The 19,408-nt window shown below is 36.3% G+C and overlaps 1 protein-coding gene across 2 annotated transcripts; it reads right to left on the minus strand.

Moving 5' to 3' along the window:
- Positions 1-4,962: 4,962 nt before the first annotated feature.
- ZFX (zinc finger protein X-linked) lies at positions 4,963-19,292 on the minus strand. 2 transcript variants are annotated; one of them, XM_032226977.1, is made up of 8 exons: positions 19,207-19,292; positions 17,238-17,323; positions 15,626-16,189; positions 12,488-12,631; positions 11,112-11,255; positions 10,893-11,027; positions 9,329-9,466; positions 4,963-8,583 (listed from the first exon to the last, which is right to left on the minus strand). In XM_032226977.1, exons 2-8 carry the CDS (start codon positions 17,293-17,295, stop codon positions 7,397-7,399), a joined length of 2,370 nt encoding a protein of 789 aa, XP_032082868.1. In that variant the 5' UTR covers positions 17,296-17,323; positions 19,207-19,292; the 3' UTR covers positions 4,963-7,396. The 2 variants fall into 2 exon arrangements, with proteins under 2 accessions (XP_032082868.1, XP_032082869.1); XM_032226978.1 differs by lacking the exon at positions 19,207-19,292 and adding an exon at positions 19,062-19,147.
- Between the last annotated feature and the right edge of the window lie 116 nt (positions 19,293-19,408).

Raw genomic sequence — 19,408 nt, forward strand, 5'->3', positions numbered from 1 at the left:
CACCTCTCAGTTATTCTTGTTAGGTATAACTACTGATTGTACTGTTATAGAGACTAACTTGATTTTGAACCTAATAACGGCAGCAAGACTGTTGGTGGCACAATACTGGAAGAAGGAAGATTTTCAAGAATGGACATTAAAAGTAACAAACTTAGCAGAGATGGCTAAAATATCAGCATATCTTAAGGGTCATTCAGATGAGAAATATAAACTGGAGTGGAGAAGATGGATTGATTGTATTCAAAATAAATATGGGACTAAGAAATTCCAGATAGCTTATGACTGAAAATAGCAAGAGGAAACACATTTTTTCTTGCCAAGGCTCTTAGACAGAGTGGGAGGCCAGGGGACCTGCCGGAAGAATTGATGAGGAGGTTGTTTGCGGGGATTGGCAGTTAGAGGCACATATGCTGTTGTTAATCAGGTTTTTTTTTTTAGTTTAGTTTTAAAGTTTATTTATAGGCCACCCTTTTCCCTGGGGGGACTCAGGGCGGCTTACAACTCATAGGGAAGGGAATACAAACAGTGACACATAAGAACAATACATAATTAAAATAGAACACAACATTCATACCATTCGGGTGGGGGTGAGTTACAACTTTAACCCCAGGCCAGATCTTAAGGGCTTTGCGGAAGGTCTGGAGGGTGGTGAGGGTACGAATCTCCACGGGGAGATCGTTCCAAAGGGTCGGAGCTACTACCGAGAAGGCTCTCCTCCGCGTAGTTGCCAGTCTACACTGACTGGCAGATGGAACTCGGAGGAGGCCTAATCTATGTGATCTAATTGGTCGCGAGGAGGTAATTGGCAGAAGGCGGTCTCTCAAGTATCCAGATCCACTACCATGGAGGGCCTGTCTCTGTTGTGACAAAACAACCCAAAGACAGGATGGAAACTTCCTTTGGAAGTCCTTCTACAGGGCATCCAGGTGCTGTGTGGCAAATAGATTTCCCCACAATTTCCCCAGAAATTGGGATTTAGAGATCTCTTGATTTTGTGTGTACTAAAAGACATTGTGCCAAGATTTGGGGTGCCTTTGTATATGGCCTCAGATTCTGGCCATGGCTTAGGTCCAGGGTACTTGCGAGACCACCTACTGCCACCGGTAGCCTCCCACCATCCAGTATGATCCCACAGAGTTGGCCTCCTCAGGGTGCCGTCGGCCAGGCAGTGTCGGCTGGCGACCCCCAGGGGGAGAGCCTTCTCTGTGGGAGCACCTTCCCTTTGGAATAAGCTGCCCCCGGAGCTTCGCATAATTCCCAACCTCTGGTCCTTCCGGTGCACCCTAAAAAGTTGGCTTTTCCAGCAAGCCGGCCTGGCCTGAATAAAATAAATTATTAATTTTAATTGTTAATTTTAATTTAATTTCTAAATCTCATTGTAAATGTCTATTGGTGGTTTTTTTGGATATTCTATTTAATCTTTCTTTTAACTTTTGTAATATGTGTTTTTATGTTGTACACCACCCTGAGTCCTTTGAGAGAAGGGCGGCATAAAAGTCCAATAAACCTAAACCATAAACTAAAAAAAGTACTGTCTACCCTGATGTGTGGTCATTTGCATCAGTATTGTTAACAAGGAATGCTGCCTGTTGGTACAGGGGTGAAGCTAAGCACTTCTTGTTTGAGGAGGGCAGGAACAGATAATGTCATTCTCAGTCCATGTCTAGTTTTGAGAAGTTCTTTTCTTACTGTGTATTAAAAATAGTTTTCTGCTGGAACAAGCAGGGCGGTCCAATATGCCTGCTGCATTTCATTATGTCGATATGCAGTGCCTGCATTCTCGTTAGCTGGTGCATGCTCTGGCGTGCCCTTACTTATTTGTACTGGGTTGCTGGATCATCTACCAGGAAAGGTTACATCTATTTTTAATGTGTGTTTTTTCAGATTCAGCGACATGCTCAACTTCTTTGTTGCTATAACATTGAAATCTCTTTATACTCTTCCGACAGTCTGAAAAAGTTTAATAACTTCCACATTTTTGTTCCACAGTTCAGATAGAGACATTAGTGAACTGAGCTTGATAGCTTCAAATTCATAACAAATGTTCTTGAAACTATGAACTTAATCTCTTTATGCACACAAATGTGGGGTCCTTGTGCTCTCTGAACTTGTTTTCTTGCCAACCTTTCATTGCCCTAACTAACATCATCAGTGCTAGTAAGGAGGGCTGTTTACTGTCAGTTTACATTTTGGTGTCTTGCCTGTCTGTGTGGGTGGGGGCGGTCTTAGAGATTTTTTGGTTCAGCTGTTTACTGATGGCTCTTTGGCAGTTTCTTGATTAAGGTATTACTTACTTGATTGTTGGTCAGAAATTAACATTGGAGTTAATCTATGCTGATCTGAGTGCTGATTACTGGTGAAGAGATGGTGAAGTCTTTTTCTCTTTTGGGCTGGTTGAGTGCCTCTTTTGCATAGTCTATATATGTTGTTAATGTCTATGTGTCTGTTGATGGCTGATTTATCAAAGTGCCAGGCTTCTAGAAATTTGCTGGAATTTTTGGACTTGGCCTGGTCTAGGATTGTCACATTTTTCCAGTTGAAATTATGGTGAAATATGTCTATATGTTGTGAAATTAAAGAATTTTTGTCATGTATTTTGACTGTCAGTTGGTGTTCATGGATGTGTTCTGCCAATCTGTCCTACATAGTGGTTGTTGCAGTCCTTAAATTGTATGTTGTAGAATGTAGAATGTACATTGTAGAATATAGATGACTCCTGTTTTTTCTTCTGGGGTTGCTGGGTCTTTGGAGTACTATCACTACATGGAATCAACGTAGCACAGGAACTAACAAAATCCCTTCAAAACAACTTAATGAAACCAAAAGACCTTGTTAATGACCTTGAAAAATGATTATTTGGATCAGAGACATAATCCTCCATCTGCAATTTGAAGTGGTACAATCAAACCCTGAATAATTTTATCAATCTTAGTGTTTTGTGTAATTATTATAATCTGTCGATGAACAGTTTGCTGTGGCAATTTCAGTTAATATTTGTAGACTTTGGTGACCTTTTTAATTAGATATAGGAATGGTGGGAGGAAATTTAAAATTTAAAAAATTTGTTAATACAGTTCATATGTCACTCAATTTCTAGAGTTTCTAAAAAATTTAAGGCACTAATATGGTAAATTTGGAACAAAAGTTCAACTAAAAACCCAACTAATACAATTATTCAATCAATCTGATACACCAATATGATATTACTCATCTCTAAATCCCTTACTGAAGAGGAATGTTACTATGGATTCTTTGAAAATGTGGTATGTCAGCAGTTCCAAAGAAGAGGAAGTGTCATTGTGGAGAAGACTCATCCTCAGATACCCCAAAGACAGCAATCTTATGGTGGTAGAGTAAATCTAACCCTAACCCTTCAGCAAGTATAAAGCCTCCTGATCCATAGAAGACAACAACTGATACACAAGATATAATTGTGCCAATTGCTCCAATAAAGCAATAAGTGTGAGGTCCTTGGGGTCCTCGTTCAACCCCAAAAGCTAAAAAGGAAAAAAAAAAACAAAATAAATCTCTTCACCAGCAATCAAAATCTAAATAAGAAGAGATTAAACCAAGGTTAACATTAGACTAACAATCAAGAAACAAACAATACCCCAATCAAGGAACTACCAATATCACTCTCAACAACAGACAGGGGAAGCTACTAATATATAAAATGAGCAAACCTCACTACTAGCACTGACGATGTTACCTAACGAAACTTCTGCAAGAAAACAACCGAGCATAGAGAACCCCAAGAGCCCCACAGATGGCTGATTGGCATAGATAAATGATTGAGAGATTATGATAGGTAGATGATAGATCTACAATATGAAAATGGGAAATTAATTTCCTAGAGTTAAATATTAAATTCCAGCCCTCATTACTATAGCACAAAAGCATTAACTTTCATTTGCTGGCAAACCTTTCAGTTTATGTTTAAATGGTACAGGAAATGTACCATTTGTACTGAACTTCCTTCAGGTCTTGTACACCATTGCCATCTATTGGTAAGACTCGGAATACAAAAAGCTAAGACTGTACTTAAATATCTGATCAAAAAGCTAATAATATCCCTTGCCTTTTGGTAACATTTTGTTTGTTTCACATCTCCTTTTAAAGTTGGAAGAATTGTCATTCATGTTAGTTTGACCATCCATTCCAGTTACCTATATAGTTTAATATAAAGGCATATGAACATAACCTCCCCTTTCCATGTCCATAAGAAAAGAGAACAGGATAGAGGAACAGGCAGCCAGTTGTCTTTCAATTGCCAGCTTTTACTTATCCAACACATAAATCTGTCTGAGTCTTCTGAAGCCAGATTCACTTATCATCAGGAATGACTTGATGCCAGCATGACCCCAAAGCAGGCAGAGGGCTGCAGACTTTTTTCTCAAGTTGAACTTGGAATCCACTCCTAAGAAATTGTTGGATCTTAAAGGTGACCCAAATCCTTCCAGTGTGCTGCTGTGAACTTGTGTGCACTTAGTGTGCCCTTCCTAGGCCCCTAAAGTAGCCTGGATGAATTGAAGCCTGCTTCACCTTTGCAGCTGAATGAGAATCACAGAAAGCAATAGTGTAGTAATAGTTCTATGGGAGGCCCAGTTTGTAATATACAGTTCTACTTATGTTTAATTTTGACCAATAGAACATATACTCACCTTTTTGTAAAGAGGAGTGAGCTGAAACCTCAGCTATTATTCCCAGCAGCAGAATCATTTTCATTACACACAGACACAATTCATTTCACACAAGGGAAGGAATTGACTGAATCCAAACAGGAGTAGCTAGTGAGACCATCAGCTTCATTGTATGAACATGGTTTCCTGAAGAAAGGAAGGTTTCCAGGTTCACTTTCAGGCATCTCTCAGTACTCCATGGAATTACACAACTGAATTTTAAAATTGTATTGCTAAAGTGGTGTGTTGGTGAAAACAGTGATATAGCAAATGAAACATATAATTAACAGGAAAATAATTTGATTTTTATTTTTTCACATTATCAAGTACACATTACGTCACACATCCCTATATATGAGTCTATGTAATTTGTTTTTTAATTTTTACATAGTGTACAAGAGGAAGGACATCAAGTACTTCACAAGCATTATACAGAACAATTCTTTATATTACGTCCTTTTAATGTACCATTTTAAAACATGAAACTTCAACATCAATTTTATAGTGTTTGCTAATCAAATAAAACTAGTTTATAACTAATGTGAATACATTAACAATAACTAGTTTTCATTTGCTTTTTATATAGCCACATTGTGCAAAATCCACTGAACTGATAAATTCTTAATTGCTTTTTCTACATTGCCAAAATTATGCTTCAATGTATGTATTTATGATTCCAGGTGGTATTAGTGAAATAGAAAGTAGCCAAATTTCTTATATCTGAAATTTGGCAATACTTCTGGCAATACTTCTGAATATTGCAAAAGTTAATAGATAGCTTGAAAATTATTTCTGTGCAAAGTAATCTATGTAGGACTTCAATTAAAAAAATGAGAAACCTACATTCCATGGATAACTGCTGGATCTTGAAAACACTTGCTTTAATAAACTGAGGTACTTTTAGACCTCAACCCTGCAAGTTATCATCACAATGAAAAAGCTTTAACTGGTTCCATACAATTTCACATGTTCCACTTAATGTATGACAGTATAATGTGCACACTGTAGCTGTGTGATTTAGAGCTCAAGAGCTTGCTCAACAATAATTTTTTTACCAATGTTTTCTAAAAATTTGGTGAACATGCAACAGTTCATACACATTAAAAAGTCAGAAACAAACATAATTCCACATACATCTTACAGTTCATACAAAATAAGATGTTAACATTAAGCCTTTTTGTTTGCATCACAACTATTTGTATTATAATTCTAATTTTATATTAAAATGAATCACCCAGGGAATATCGAGCTATGTGAAGGAATGTATGTTCACACATTATAATCTCTGACAATGTAATATATGGTATAGAACTGATGACTTGGAATCCTTATGTTTCTGATGAAAGGAAAGGAGGGAGGAGACACGGGAAAGCATGAGGCAAAATTGCTTAAACTTTTGTTCACTTTCAATACATTTGATCAATGAATTCTAGGAACCAAAGTTAGGGAGGACAAATGAGAAAAAGCAAGCTAAGAGAAGTTAATCAGAATATCATATTTTTAAAAATTAGCTTTGATTTCACTTGAAATGTGAAATGTTTTATTCATCAAGTTTCCAACATGCTTTATTATAAACTAATGAAACACTTACTGTGAAACAGACTGAAGCAGTTTAACTTAGCAATAATTTTAAAGCATACAGTGGTCATTCAACATATATCCATAAGTGTATAAATGGACAGAAATAATGGAATAATTAAAAAGTTACTGCTTAATAGCCAAAGGCATGAATGTCTAATTCCTTCCTTCTGAAATTATTTTGGTAAGGAAAATCTGTGACCCTAAAAGAATAAAAAAAGATTTTTTTAAAAAACTGGAAGAAAATAAATATTTCTTTAAAACTACCTGCTTCTATTATTTATTCCTCCACCTGTTCTCTTTCCAGATGGTTTATCTTTGAAAGCTGTCCAAAGATCTAGGTAGATAAAAATGAGACCAAACCAAAAATTCCATACAGTTAGAGTCTTGTAATAAAACTGCATTTAATTTGGAATAAACCTAGCAACAGTCAATTGAATATCTGTTGTCAACAACTGAAACAATATGTTTCAAAAATACAAGTACATTTGCAATACAGAACAAAAAAGCAGAGAAGCAGATAATGAATACTTAATGAACAAGTGCCTCAAGTTTTTCTTTAAAATTCACCCTATTGAAAATAAATGCTCCCAGCAACCAATGTATTTCTTACATTATGGAAGTATTCAATACTATAAAGAAATAACTTCAGTATTGGAAAAAAGTTAAATAACCACTCAGATGACTGTAGTAAGTTCCTTAAATACCAATGGGACAATCAAGTGGATCCTATTGTACAATGCAGTATTTTGACATTAATTCTGCTCTGATTTTTGAACAGCCCTCTATATGACATCTTTGAGCGAATTAGAAATTTAATTTATGTCAAAACTGAATTGGCATGGCAGGCAAACATTTTGAGAATTAATGTAATTGAAAAATTCAGTATAAGACAAAGTTTACTTTATTAAATGCAACTTTATTGTTGCCATCTTTCCTCATTTATTAAACAAACGAAAGATAATTCAGAACACACTAATGAACAAAATATATAAAAGTCAACTAGAAGCAATATTCCTATCTATATACAGCACTATATCAAATGCACAGTATTTCATTTGTAAGATCTGCTTTAAAATACAATGACTGCCTAAAAAGCAAATCTTTTATACCCTTCCCAAATCCCTATCTTTGAATCCTCATGGTAACCCAATGTCTTTATGATGCCGCAGAATGTGTTGATTCTTCTCTGAAGGCCTTCGAAAGCCTTTTTTACAGAATTCACAACGGTGAGGATAGTCTTTTGTATGAATGGAAATAACATGCCGCTTGAAACCTGAGGCATCTGTAGTGCTATATTCACAGTACTCACATTGATAAACTTTTCTACCACTGTGTGTTTTCATGTGTTTTTTAAGTTCCATTTGCAGCTTGAATCCTTTCTTACACCTCTTGCATCTGAACGGAAGATCTTTTGTGTGAACTGAGAGAATATGACGGCTCAGAACAAATGGATCTGCAATTTTAAAGTCACAATGTCTGCACTGGTGCAGCTTTTTCCCTTTGTGCACTGCAACGTGTTTTTTCAGTTCTGAAGGCCTATGAAAGCCTTTATCACACATGTCACACTTGTGGGGATAGTCCTTTGTGTGAACGGAAATTATATGTCTTTTTAAATCACTTGAGTTTGAGCTTTTGTGATCACAGTGCAGACACTGGTGTGTTTTGCTTTCTTGATGCATAAGAATGTGCTGTTGCAGCTCTTTGGTATCAGAAAATATTTGAAAACAAATGTCACACTTGAATGGCATTTCTTTACTATGCCTAGTCTTTACATGAGTTTTCAGGTTAGAAGAGTCAGCAGATCTATACTCACAATATTGGCATTGATAGGGCTTTTCACCAGTATGGATTCGCATGTGTTTCTTGAGCTCTGATGGATGTCGAAATCCTTTTCCACATTCCACACAAATATGAGGAAAGTTTTTGCTGTGTACAGCTAGAAGGTGACGATTCAGCAATCCCTGTTCTGCTGTTTCATACTCACAGAATTTGCACTTGTACATTTTGTTTGCTGCTTTGTCCCTATGCACCATCTTATGTGTAAACAAAGCTCCTGCGTGAGAGAAACTTTTCCCACATTCATCACATTCAATTAGTTTCTCAGTCTTGGTAGTAAGCTTGTGGCTCTCAAGATGATTATGCAGACTTAACTTTTTATTTGTAGTGTAATCACAATCAGTGCATCGATATTTTTTCTTAGCAAGAAGGTGCTCTGGGTGATTTTTCATGTGTCTTTTCAAGAAGCCTCTGGATTTAAATTTCTTTCCACAAATCATACAAGGGTAGACAGTCAAAGGATGGCCATCAGGCCCAATAATTATGGCTGCATAATAAAAAAAGAAAAAAAATAATAAAAATGGCGTCTACTAGATACCTGGTAAGCACTAGCGTAATTGCACAAAAGTTACACATTTTAAGTTCCTATTAGTTTTGGTAGCAAAATTAAGCACATGCTTAAGCTTCATATTGAAATACATAGGATACCAACATCCTGAACACTGCTGTAATTACAAATTAAGTTCAGATCAATTAATTGTCAAGAAGTAATTACAATGGTATGTCAGCTTTCTCTCTCAAAATTAAAAATCTTCCAACAGAAATATGGCTTAGAGAATTTAAATAATTGGAAGCAATGTCAAGCGCCAACATATCACTTAATTAGACAAATTAACCCTGTGGAAAGGAATATCTTAATATGTCAGCAATTGCAACATCTGCATTCTCTCAAAGGAATCTTGTGAGAATGGATATATTTTCAAGTAATGAATCATTTCTGGCATATTTGAAGAGAATACTCTCCAAAAAAAAAAACCATATACACAGGTATACACATGTGCTTCTTTATATTGATGCAAAACATCCATCAAGACAGAAGCTGAAGATAGTATGTTACTTTTAAATAAGAAATCAGTCTACCAGTCTACAACCCCAATAAAGCAGCAATATTACACAAAACTCCCACCAGGAATGTGGGAGAGCAGATAGATGGCTGTACCTTTAAAATGCTAATGGAGAATGCATTTCCATTTCCAATTCTATTTTCAAGCAAACAGAAGCTGAGTTATTACCTGTTTGATATTGTCTGGATTCCAGTCTTCTCCTTTTCTTTGGCTTTTGTTTTGTTAGCCTTCCAAGACCAGAAGACTCATCTATATGCAAGAGAGCACTTGCAGTTCCATTTCGGTTTTCAACTGCATCATTATTTCCTAGTGTGGATCAGAATTTAGCATCCTAAGGATTAGTCCACATACTATCTCTGAAAATGATTTTTATATTTTTAAAAGGTAAGTCTAAATAATCACTTTGTGTTAATAAATATATTTGGATATCTTTGTAGTCAACAAAGACAGTAAGATTTAGATTTAAAAAAACCAAGCCTCCTTCTATTCAGTGAATTATTCACATGTAGTTTTTTGCCAATATATATCTATATCTTTCTCACTGTCCTCACTGACCATGGAAAGAGCCTCAAGAATTATACATACATATTCACAGCATGAATTTAATCACATCATGACGAACATACAGGTAGAAAGAATACTGTAAAAGATAGATGCTCTTGGCAAACAGAGACCATAGAATCCAATTACCAGAGTCTATTTTTCCAAGGCCACTGGAAGATGCATGTAAATATTGCTGCCATATGGCTGATTGTAAGTCAACTAGCGATCCTCCACCCTTATGGGATGAGAGTATAAAAATATCTCCATATTGATGCATGTAAAAAAAATGGACCCAGGCTGGAAGTTCCGATGAAAAGAAAAGTATAATTAACATTACAAAAATCTAAATTTTATAGGTGGTCTGTAAACTTCATTTTTACTTACCTGATTCAAAATATTGAGTAAAATTAACAACTGCCAAGTCTCAAGATTTGAAAAAACTCTCCTTCTCTCTAAGGTTGAATAAATTGCAGATTTTTGTAAAAAAAGAGATACTACATTGTTTTTTTAATTTTTACTACTATTCTATAACAGAAATAGAGTTGATTTCTTATTACAATGTTCTTCTTAATTCCTGTAGTTTCAAATAAACCATAAATCATTTCAACGAAGAATCAAATAATATATATGTACTCACAGAGATGGGATTGAAAAATTTTTAGCAACTGGTTTTCTGCTTGGTTGCTGGGTGGGCGTGACCATGGGAGTGTGGCCTACTAAGCCTCCTGCACCATGATGTGGCGGCGGGGGGGTTATTTCCCCCTCCCCAGGCTCTGGAGTCTTGCCTTGAGCTTCCGGGAAGGTACAAATGGCCTCCCCTGGGCCCCGGAGGACCTCTGGAGATCGGAAATGGGCTCATTTTCAGACTTCCAGGAGGCCCGTTTTTCACCCTCCCAGAGCCTCCACGTGGGCCCTGCACTTACCTAGCATGATGAACAGGCTGCGTGGAGACTCCTGAAATGGGCAGAGCGGGGCCAGTCAGTCCTTCCAACTACCGATTCGGGGAACCAGATGTAAAATTAGCATCCAGTTTGCCTGAACCGGTTGAATCCCACCCGCTCTTGTATGTAAATCCTGGCAGAAATACTGAACACCATCCCAGTAAGATTATTTCAATTTTCTGAATACAGAGTACCAGAAACCAATATCCTTACTTGGTAATCATTAATTTTTGGGAGTAATGACCTACCATAAGCTGCTGCCCAAGCTATTGGCATAAAGCTTTTGATTTCACTGTCATCAATTTGCTGTTCATGAGTTGCTGCTGCATCTTCCTCTCCTACTATCACTTCCATATAGACTTCGTCAGCAATTTCAGCAACATCTATTAGAAAAAACATGTTATGTGTTTTGTATATTTTTAAAAAACCTTTAAAACCTTTAACTCAAATGAAGGTCACATACTTACTTAAATCTTCATCTTCATGCTGAGAATCATTTACTGTCATATACACCATTTTTTCTCTTGGAATGCGAACACTACTATTTTGGTTAATTAAAGTTTCACCATGGTCATTTTCAGATTCACTTTCCACAATGTCTACTGTGCCTCCTATGTTAAAAAGAATTATCAACATTATTTGTAAGAATATGCTTCAAAACACTATGGTTCAAATTCAAGAAACAAAAAAAAATACAGTAACATAAATTTTTAAATGGTGCAAGAGAAACTTTTGTCAAGTAGACATTTAGAAAGAACGGAGTAAAACAAGAGGGATATTATGAAAATCCTATTAAAATATAAGCTTCATTATATTAATTTAGTAAATGTGTATTGGATCATAGACTAAGTGCATAGTCTGTATTTTTACAAATTGAGATAAATGACCAAAATTTCATTTGGGGTGACAGATTGACTGGTCCAAAGTCACTCAGTCTGCTTTTGCACATAAGAGATGTATAGGCCAGAACTTTAACAAAATTGGCTCTATATATGAATAATACAGTAATAATAATAATAATAATAATAATAATAATAATAATAACAACAACAACAACAACAACTGCTGTAAAAAACCCCGCACAGACTGATTATAAATTGCAGCACAATTCAGTAGCACAAATGATCCATTGGAATTTGTGCAAAAATTATAATATTAAAACAGCAACAAACTGGTGGGAACATCAGCATGAAAAAGTCACCGAAAATCAGATGGTCAAGATCTTGTGGGATTTCCGTATACAAACGGACAAAATACTGGCGCATAATACACCAGACATCACACCGGTTGAGAAAAATAAGGTCACAATCATAGACATCGCAATACCAGGTGATAGCAGGGTCGCCGAGAAGGAACATGAAAAAAATCGCAAAATACCAGGACTTAAAAATCGAAATTCAACGACTATGGCACAAACCAGCAGTGGTAATTCCAGTGGTAATTGGCACACTGGGTGCTATTCCAAAAGCACTGGAATTACATTTAAAACAGTTAAAAATTGACAAAATCACCATCAGTCAAATGCAAAAAACTGCACTGCTTGGATCTGCACGCATATTACGAAAATACATTACGACGTCCTAGGCCCCTGGGTGGGGCCCGACTAGTAACCAATGCCAAATCCGGCGAAACAATTGGCCGCTGTGATACAATTCTGTTGTTGCGATAAAATAATAATAATATAATGTGCAGTTGTTAGGGATGCCATTCATAGCATGTTTCAAGATTCTTTTTCGCTTTTAGTATGACAAATTCTCAGAACATTTCTTGAGGATTCAGTTTTCATCTTGAGACCTCCAAGCATCAAAATATTAATTTTTTCTTTCATTTAAGAAAACCTCACCTATGTCATCTTCTCCAGGATCAGCTTTGAAAATGTAGACTTTGATGACTTCTGGGCAAATGCCATCCATTTTACATGGATCACTTTCTGACTCAGATTTAAGGTCAACAGAATTGTCAGCTTCTGTTTTGACAGCATCATCCACTACAAGAAAATCAACAATATTATCACAATAGCATTCCTCTAACATAAATTACAAGCATTTCTTATGTGTTTATACATTAAAACCCAATGGCAAATCAATTATTTGCCAAGCTTTCTATTTATTCGCACATATACTTTATTTCCATGGTATTCTATTATTTTCCCTTTAACTCCATATTCCTACAAAACACTTTCTTTCTCATGTTATACATTTTTCAATACCCATTAAACAGAAATCTGGTGTGTATCCCATCTGGTCAGCAAAATGCTGCACCATACTTGCTAAATTTTTCAGAATTCCCTTATTTTGAGTTTTATCCCAAATTATTGCATAACTTCTATTTTTAATTCCAATTAAAAGAATTCTTGTTTAACTTCTGCAATCCCAAAACCTTTTATTTCAAATCTGTCTGCATTTTCTGTCTTTTAATCATAACCATTTCTTGTATTTTTATTACGTTTTTTGCAATTGTTTTTCTCTACACAGAAATAATTATACATACATACATATTCCCATCCATAGCCTTTCACCTCACAATTACATAATCCTTTCATGTACTTCTCATTAGTATAACTCTTCACTTAATTCCTTCCATTTTTTCCAAGACATTTCCATATTTTTCCTGATGTCCACTTTCCATTCTTTCTATTGTGAAATAAATTCATTTTCTAATGTTTTACAAGCAGGCTTTGTAGTTCTTGCAGTCATTCTATTTTCTCTTGTTTCTTTTCTTCCCAAGATTCACTACTCATGCTAAAACTCATGCTACACTTGCTAACTCCAATCCTAACCCTAATAGTCTGCTCCTCATTCAATACTTCTCATCATTTTTGTATTCTTCACTAAGCCTCTCAATGTTTCACAATGAACTATCTATAAATCAATCCTTGAATAGGTAAATGTGAATGATCATGCTTATCTTGTTTCTATCATCTATTCATGTCTCTTAATAGAATTTTTAACACACACACACAATTATATTATTTTTGAATGTTAATTATTCTATTTTATTTTATATTATTTTTATATTTTATATTATTTTGCAATATTCTTATAGACAGACTAGGCTACACAAATAGTATAAAACATATCCAACTTTCTGATAAGACTCTAAGAAAAAGATTAATACTGTGAGAAACTTTCACCTAGCGCAATAGTAAGAGGCATTCACATCAAATCATAACAAATATATTTATAATTTCCACAAGAAAAATAGTAAAGTATATTTTTGGGAAACAAGGATTATAATACGCTCTGCATCTGGCAAACAATGGTACTACAATACTAAGAAAAAGGCAACAAAGCACATTATCACTATCTTGCAAAAGACATTGAACTCAGCAATAAACTCAAATCTTATGGAACAGCAAATTTGCATGTTAATCAGATACTAATAAATTTCTTTGTAAGAACTGTATTTGCCTAGAAATATTAGACACAATTACAGTGTACACATTTATAAAAAGTAGTTCTCAACTTAGGAAATAGTTCTTTTCCCCCCCCTATACCAGTTACAGGTAGTTGTCGACTTACAACCATTCATTTAGTGGCCATAGTTACAATACTGAAAAAACAACATGACTGTTTTTCACACAACCATTGCGGGATCACCATGGGCATGTGATCAAAATTCAAAATGACACCTGGCAACTGGCCTGTATTTATGACATTTGCAGTGTCCTTGGGTCATATGATCTCCCTTTGCAATCAATGGGGAAGCCAAAGTCACTTAACAACCACCTTACTAACTTAACAACTGTAGTGTTACACTTAACAACTGTGGCAAGAAAAAATGTAAAATGGGGCAAAATTCACTTAACAACTTCTTTCTTAGCAATGGAAATTTTGGATTCAATTGTGGTTGTAAATTGAAGATTACCTGTATATTTCACCCTCCCACTTCATTCTTCTTTTGCTAACATATTCACTACGCACCTACTGTTCATCATTGTATACTTCCCCTATTATTTTCTGATAAAAAAAACAAAAATCAACATTTCTTCAATTTTTTAACTGTTGCCAATTAGCTCTTAACTGCTGGCAACCATTCAAACAGAGAAATGTATTTAATATATCCCTATACAGATTCTTAAACAACAGCATCTTAAAATTATTGAAATCCAAGAATAGATTAAAATAATATATAACCTTTATTCAATAAAAAGATGGAAGAATGGAAAATAAAACAAAAATAACAAAATTTACATATAAGGATTATCCATAAAAAGCTCTGAATTTCCAGTAGGAATTAAACAATGTAAGATACTATGAATAAGTGTAAACTAGTAGTCTATCAGTCTCAACAACATATATTATGATCTTAATAATGACAGGTGTTAAGTGATGGATTTTGTACATTAGTTCAAGGCTTGCAGCCCAATGATCAAAGAATGATAGGTAATTGATGCAGCAACAAATAGATATTTTAATAGTACGAAAGTTAAAGGTAAAAGCTTCCCCTATCCAGTTATGTCTGACTCTGGGAGGAAGAGCTCATTTCCATTTCCTAGCCCAAGAGCCAGTGTTGTCCAAAGATGCTACCATGGTCATATGGCTGACATGAGTATATGCTGAGGCGCATCGAAAACTGTTGCCATCCCTCTAAAGTGGTACTAATATCCCAATGAAATGGGAATGTTCACTGCAAAATCTTTAAAAAAAATAATGTTAAAATCATAGGCATGGATACTGATGCTGATTTTATTATTTTAACTTTAAATTATTTATTTTTAACAACAAAACTGTTTTTGTTACCAAACAAATTATTTTTATATTAGGCCACCAGAAGCTAATTCAATTATTATGTAGAATGGTAATAGAGTTAAAATGTGTTGGTTACATTCCCAACACATGAAATGTCAGGATGTAAAACTGCCTACATGTTGTACTGATTAGCACTGCAAAAACCCAAGAACAAAATCAATGGGATAGCCTGGATGAAAAATTCTGTAGTTTAAACTGCACTCCTGAAAATAGTTTACCCAGACACTTACAGGAAATCATCAGGTAGTCTTCACAGTTTTTTTCATCATTATGCTCCACAGATATTCCACTGGCATCAATTACAGCTTCAGAAGCACAGTCTGCCACTAAAACTTCTGAAACTACATCTTCTCCAAGAGAATCTGTAACAATTTCTGCTTCTACAACATTATTATGGTCATGAACATGTTCCATACGTTCAATATCAGGTACATGTATTGATTCATTTGTGAGTACATGTTCAGGTATTGCCATTGCTGAAGCTGTAATTTCAGATGATAAAACATCTTCTGGAACACTGCAGTGTGACAAAGACACTTCTTCAGTGACATCAGTGTCCAGCACTGGTTCAGGAATAATAACAGTTTGAGATACATTTGTATCTTCTATGATATCTGGACACTGAACATCTTCTATAACAACGTCCTCAATGATATCTTGAATTACTACAGAATCTGGATCATCAGGGACAAAATTATGTACAGCTATATCAGAATCTTCTACATCTGATACATATACAGTTTCCTGTATTTCGACAACAATTTCATCTCCGTTCAAATGCGTTTCATCAGCTCCTGGAATATATAAATTATAATCGGTTCTATATTATCATAAATCTTAGTTGAGGAAAAATCAGCAAATTTTGATTATGATGTAGCAGGGATATCTCTAACATGATGTAGCAGGGATATCATCTAACAGAAACAAATTTGATCTGAAGGGCTTTATCTTGATCCATTTCCCAGGTGCAAATCATGGAAGTCATATACAGATAGTCCTCAACTTATGACCATAATAAGACCAAAATCCCTATTGTTAAGTGAGACAGTTAAGTTAGTTTTGGCCCATTTTATCACCTTTCTTGCCATTGTTTTAAAGTGAATCACTGCAGTTGTTAAATTAGTAATATGGTTGTAAATGAATCTGGCATATTGACTCTGCTTCTCAGAAGGTCGCAAAAGATGATCCCATGATCCTAGGACACTGCAACCATCATAAATATGAGACAGTTGTGAATCATTTGAATTTTGATCATGTGACTGTGGCAATGTTGCAATTGTTGTAAGTATGAAAAACGATCATAACGTTTTCAGTGTGGTTGTAACTACAAATGGTCATTACATGAAAGGTTGTAAGTCGAGGACTACCTGTATTCTATATAATTTGCTTCCTGCTTGCTAGCAACCAGTGATATTTCCTCAAAATAATTTAGTGTGATAAAAGATAAAAAACTATTTTAAAAGCTAATAATTGATAACCTATTTTTCGATCAGTTTTCACAAACATTTCATAATCTGCTTTCCTACATAGCTAGTAAGCTATCTTGCCTGTATTAAAAAAAATCTTGGCACAAAACAATAATCATATTGTTCCTGGTGTGTCCAATCACACTTGGCCAATAAATTATTCTATTCATATGTAAATATTTGAAACATATAATATTCCTTAGATTTTTCAGCCTCAAAACAGATTTTTAACTATTCTAAAATAGTTCTAAATTAGTTTAACTATTAAATAAATTAGATCCAGACTTGGGTAATTAAAGTAATCTGGATTCATTACTAAAAACCCAATAGTTATAGAGTTTAGGAAAAGAAGCTTACATGTTGTTTTCTCACATACCTGTTGGATCAAAAAACGTGTGTGGGTCATGTGGCCCATCAAGCCCATCCTCATCCATGGCCTTTAAATCTCATCAGTCACAATATCTATAAAATTAAAACAAATGTGTTTTGCAGAGACTTTTAATAAGTGTACCAGACTAGCACATGGCATATATATTGCAATCAAGCTGGCATTGGGGAAAAATTATCATACACTTGAGACTTAAACATTTTGCCCCATTCCTGACTAAACATAAAAAGAATGGCTAATATGTTGGTGTCCCTTCATTATCTCCTATAGCAATGGGAGAATTGCTATAGTATCAGAAAAAAATATCAATACCTTCTTTTTAACACCATGCTTTTCTCCCTATGCATAAGCATCATGGCATTTTTTGTTGGACTATAATATTTTGATACTAAAGTACTAACTATTTTTTCAATTTCATCCATTTTAATATCTAAAACTTCTGGATAATTAAAAACTTTTTATTTGCTTGACTGGCATTGTTGAGTCCTGAATACAGTGTACTAAAATGTATTACCATAGTATCTGGCATACATTCCTGCTTCCATTCATTTTATGCTTGAAATAAGCATTCCCATAAATACATTCTACATCTTTGCTTTCCTGCCTAAATTGTATATCTTCTGTAGAAGTCTTGAGTAATACTTTCTTTTCTAGTGCAAGTTAGGATTCATCGCATCAACCTTTATTACTTAGAAGTTATTGTCTCACATTTTTTTCAGATGCTTGTTTACTGATTGCAATGTGTTGTTTCAAAACAATAATGAAATGGTCACTTTTGAGGGTTTTTAAAATCTATAATGATCCAATTTACCTACTTCATATATCACAACAACAGGGAGAAAACCCTTCTAGGCTGCTTTTAAATCTCTATAATTCAAATTATAAATTATTAGCCATCCTGTGGTAGTATTTATGTGCCACTTGATGATTACTAATATTAAAATTACCATATGAGCAACAGAGGCCACAGGATTTATGATACTTAATTACTAATACATTTATCAGAGCATAGGCTTTCCTTGACTACTTTCTCTGCACATGTCTGCCCTTGGAAGCTTGTTTCTGGTGGGATTTTGGATTTAATTCTGGTGCTTCAGCTGTGGAACCACTGCTTCCTCATGACAGGCTTGCTCCCTCAAGCCTGTCATGCAATCAGCTTTTCTTAATTAATGCAACTGACCTAGAGTCCTAGACTATTATTTTCCACGGTATCTGTTGCCACTGACAGGTGGTTCATGGTTAGGAAGTTATTTTTTGCGGACAGAACCATCTGGACAAAACCGAACACCTGGCGCTGCAAGCAGCCCTTCCTGTATCAACATAACTGGGAGGGGGAGCTATTTGAATAATCACTCGTGTTCCGTCGGTCATTGTCTGATACTCAGGGCCAGAAGGCAAAATAATAATAGGCAGAAAATGCCTCTGCGCCCGCTGGATATTACGTGAAAAAGAAGAATGTGGCGGGACTAAAGTATGCAGGGCTCGGGAGTAGCCGAGCAGGACAACTGGGCACAAGAAAGGGAGGGAAAGAGGGGAGGGGCAAGTTTTCCCCACTGGCGCCGTCTCCGCCCTGCCCTGCCCGCCTGTAATGGGGACTGTCTGGGGCCAGAAGCGATTAATTCAAGATGGCGTCCGGCACTCTTCCTCAGCCTCCCTTGCCGCCGCCATCTTGTCTCCTCCTAGCAGCGATCCCTCCGTTTCAGGCCTGATTCCACTATCCTCCAACAATGCTTGATCCCCATTCCTTGTGCAATGTACAACAGCCCACCGCATTTCTCTCTCTGGAAGCTGTGCTACAGCTGTCCGACCCACCTGCAAGGCTTCCGGCCCGTTCCTGCAACAAGGAACGCCGCGCGGCCTAGCTGCGGCCTTCTCAAGGCCTGTACCGAAGCAGGCGCCGAGGCCTGGTTCCACGCAGGGGTAAGGGCCTAGCTCGGGCCTGTCCCGTGCTGCTTACCAGGCCGGGCGGTGGCGGCGGGCTCTGGGAGGCCTTTCTCCGCGTAGCTGGGCCGATCTCGGTGGTAGTGTCGCGGCGGCGGGGCGGGCGGGCGGGCGCGAAGGGGAGGGAGGGGCCGAGCTCGGAGCTGAGTGGAAGCGGCCAAGCTCCCCGGGCCGGGCAGCCGTCAGCACGTCACGTCACTGCCCGTGGGAGACCCAGG

Source organism: Thamnophis elegans, chromosome 11, assembly GCF_009769535.1.
Source record: "Thamnophis elegans isolate rThaEle1 chromosome 11, rThaEle1.pri, whole genome shotgun sequence".
In the NCBI taxonomy this organism is placed as follows: domain Eukaryota; kingdom Metazoa; phylum Chordata; class Lepidosauria; order Squamata; family Colubridae; genus Thamnophis; species Thamnophis elegans.

Excerpts from the sequence above, each read along its gene's own strand:
- ZFX (XM_032226977.1), bottom strand. The coding sequence starts at position 17,295 with ATGGATGAGGATGGGCTTGATGGGCCACATGACCCACACACGTTTTTT. Across the intron at positions 16,190-17,237 it reads CACGTTTTTTGATCCAACAG|GAGCTGATGAAACGCATTTG; the intron begins GTATGTGAGAAA and ends TATATATTCCAG. Across the intron at positions 11,028-11,111 it reads GCATGAAGATGAAGATTTAA|ATGTTGCTGAAATTGCTGAC; the intron begins GTAAGTATGTGA and ends TTTTTCTAATAG.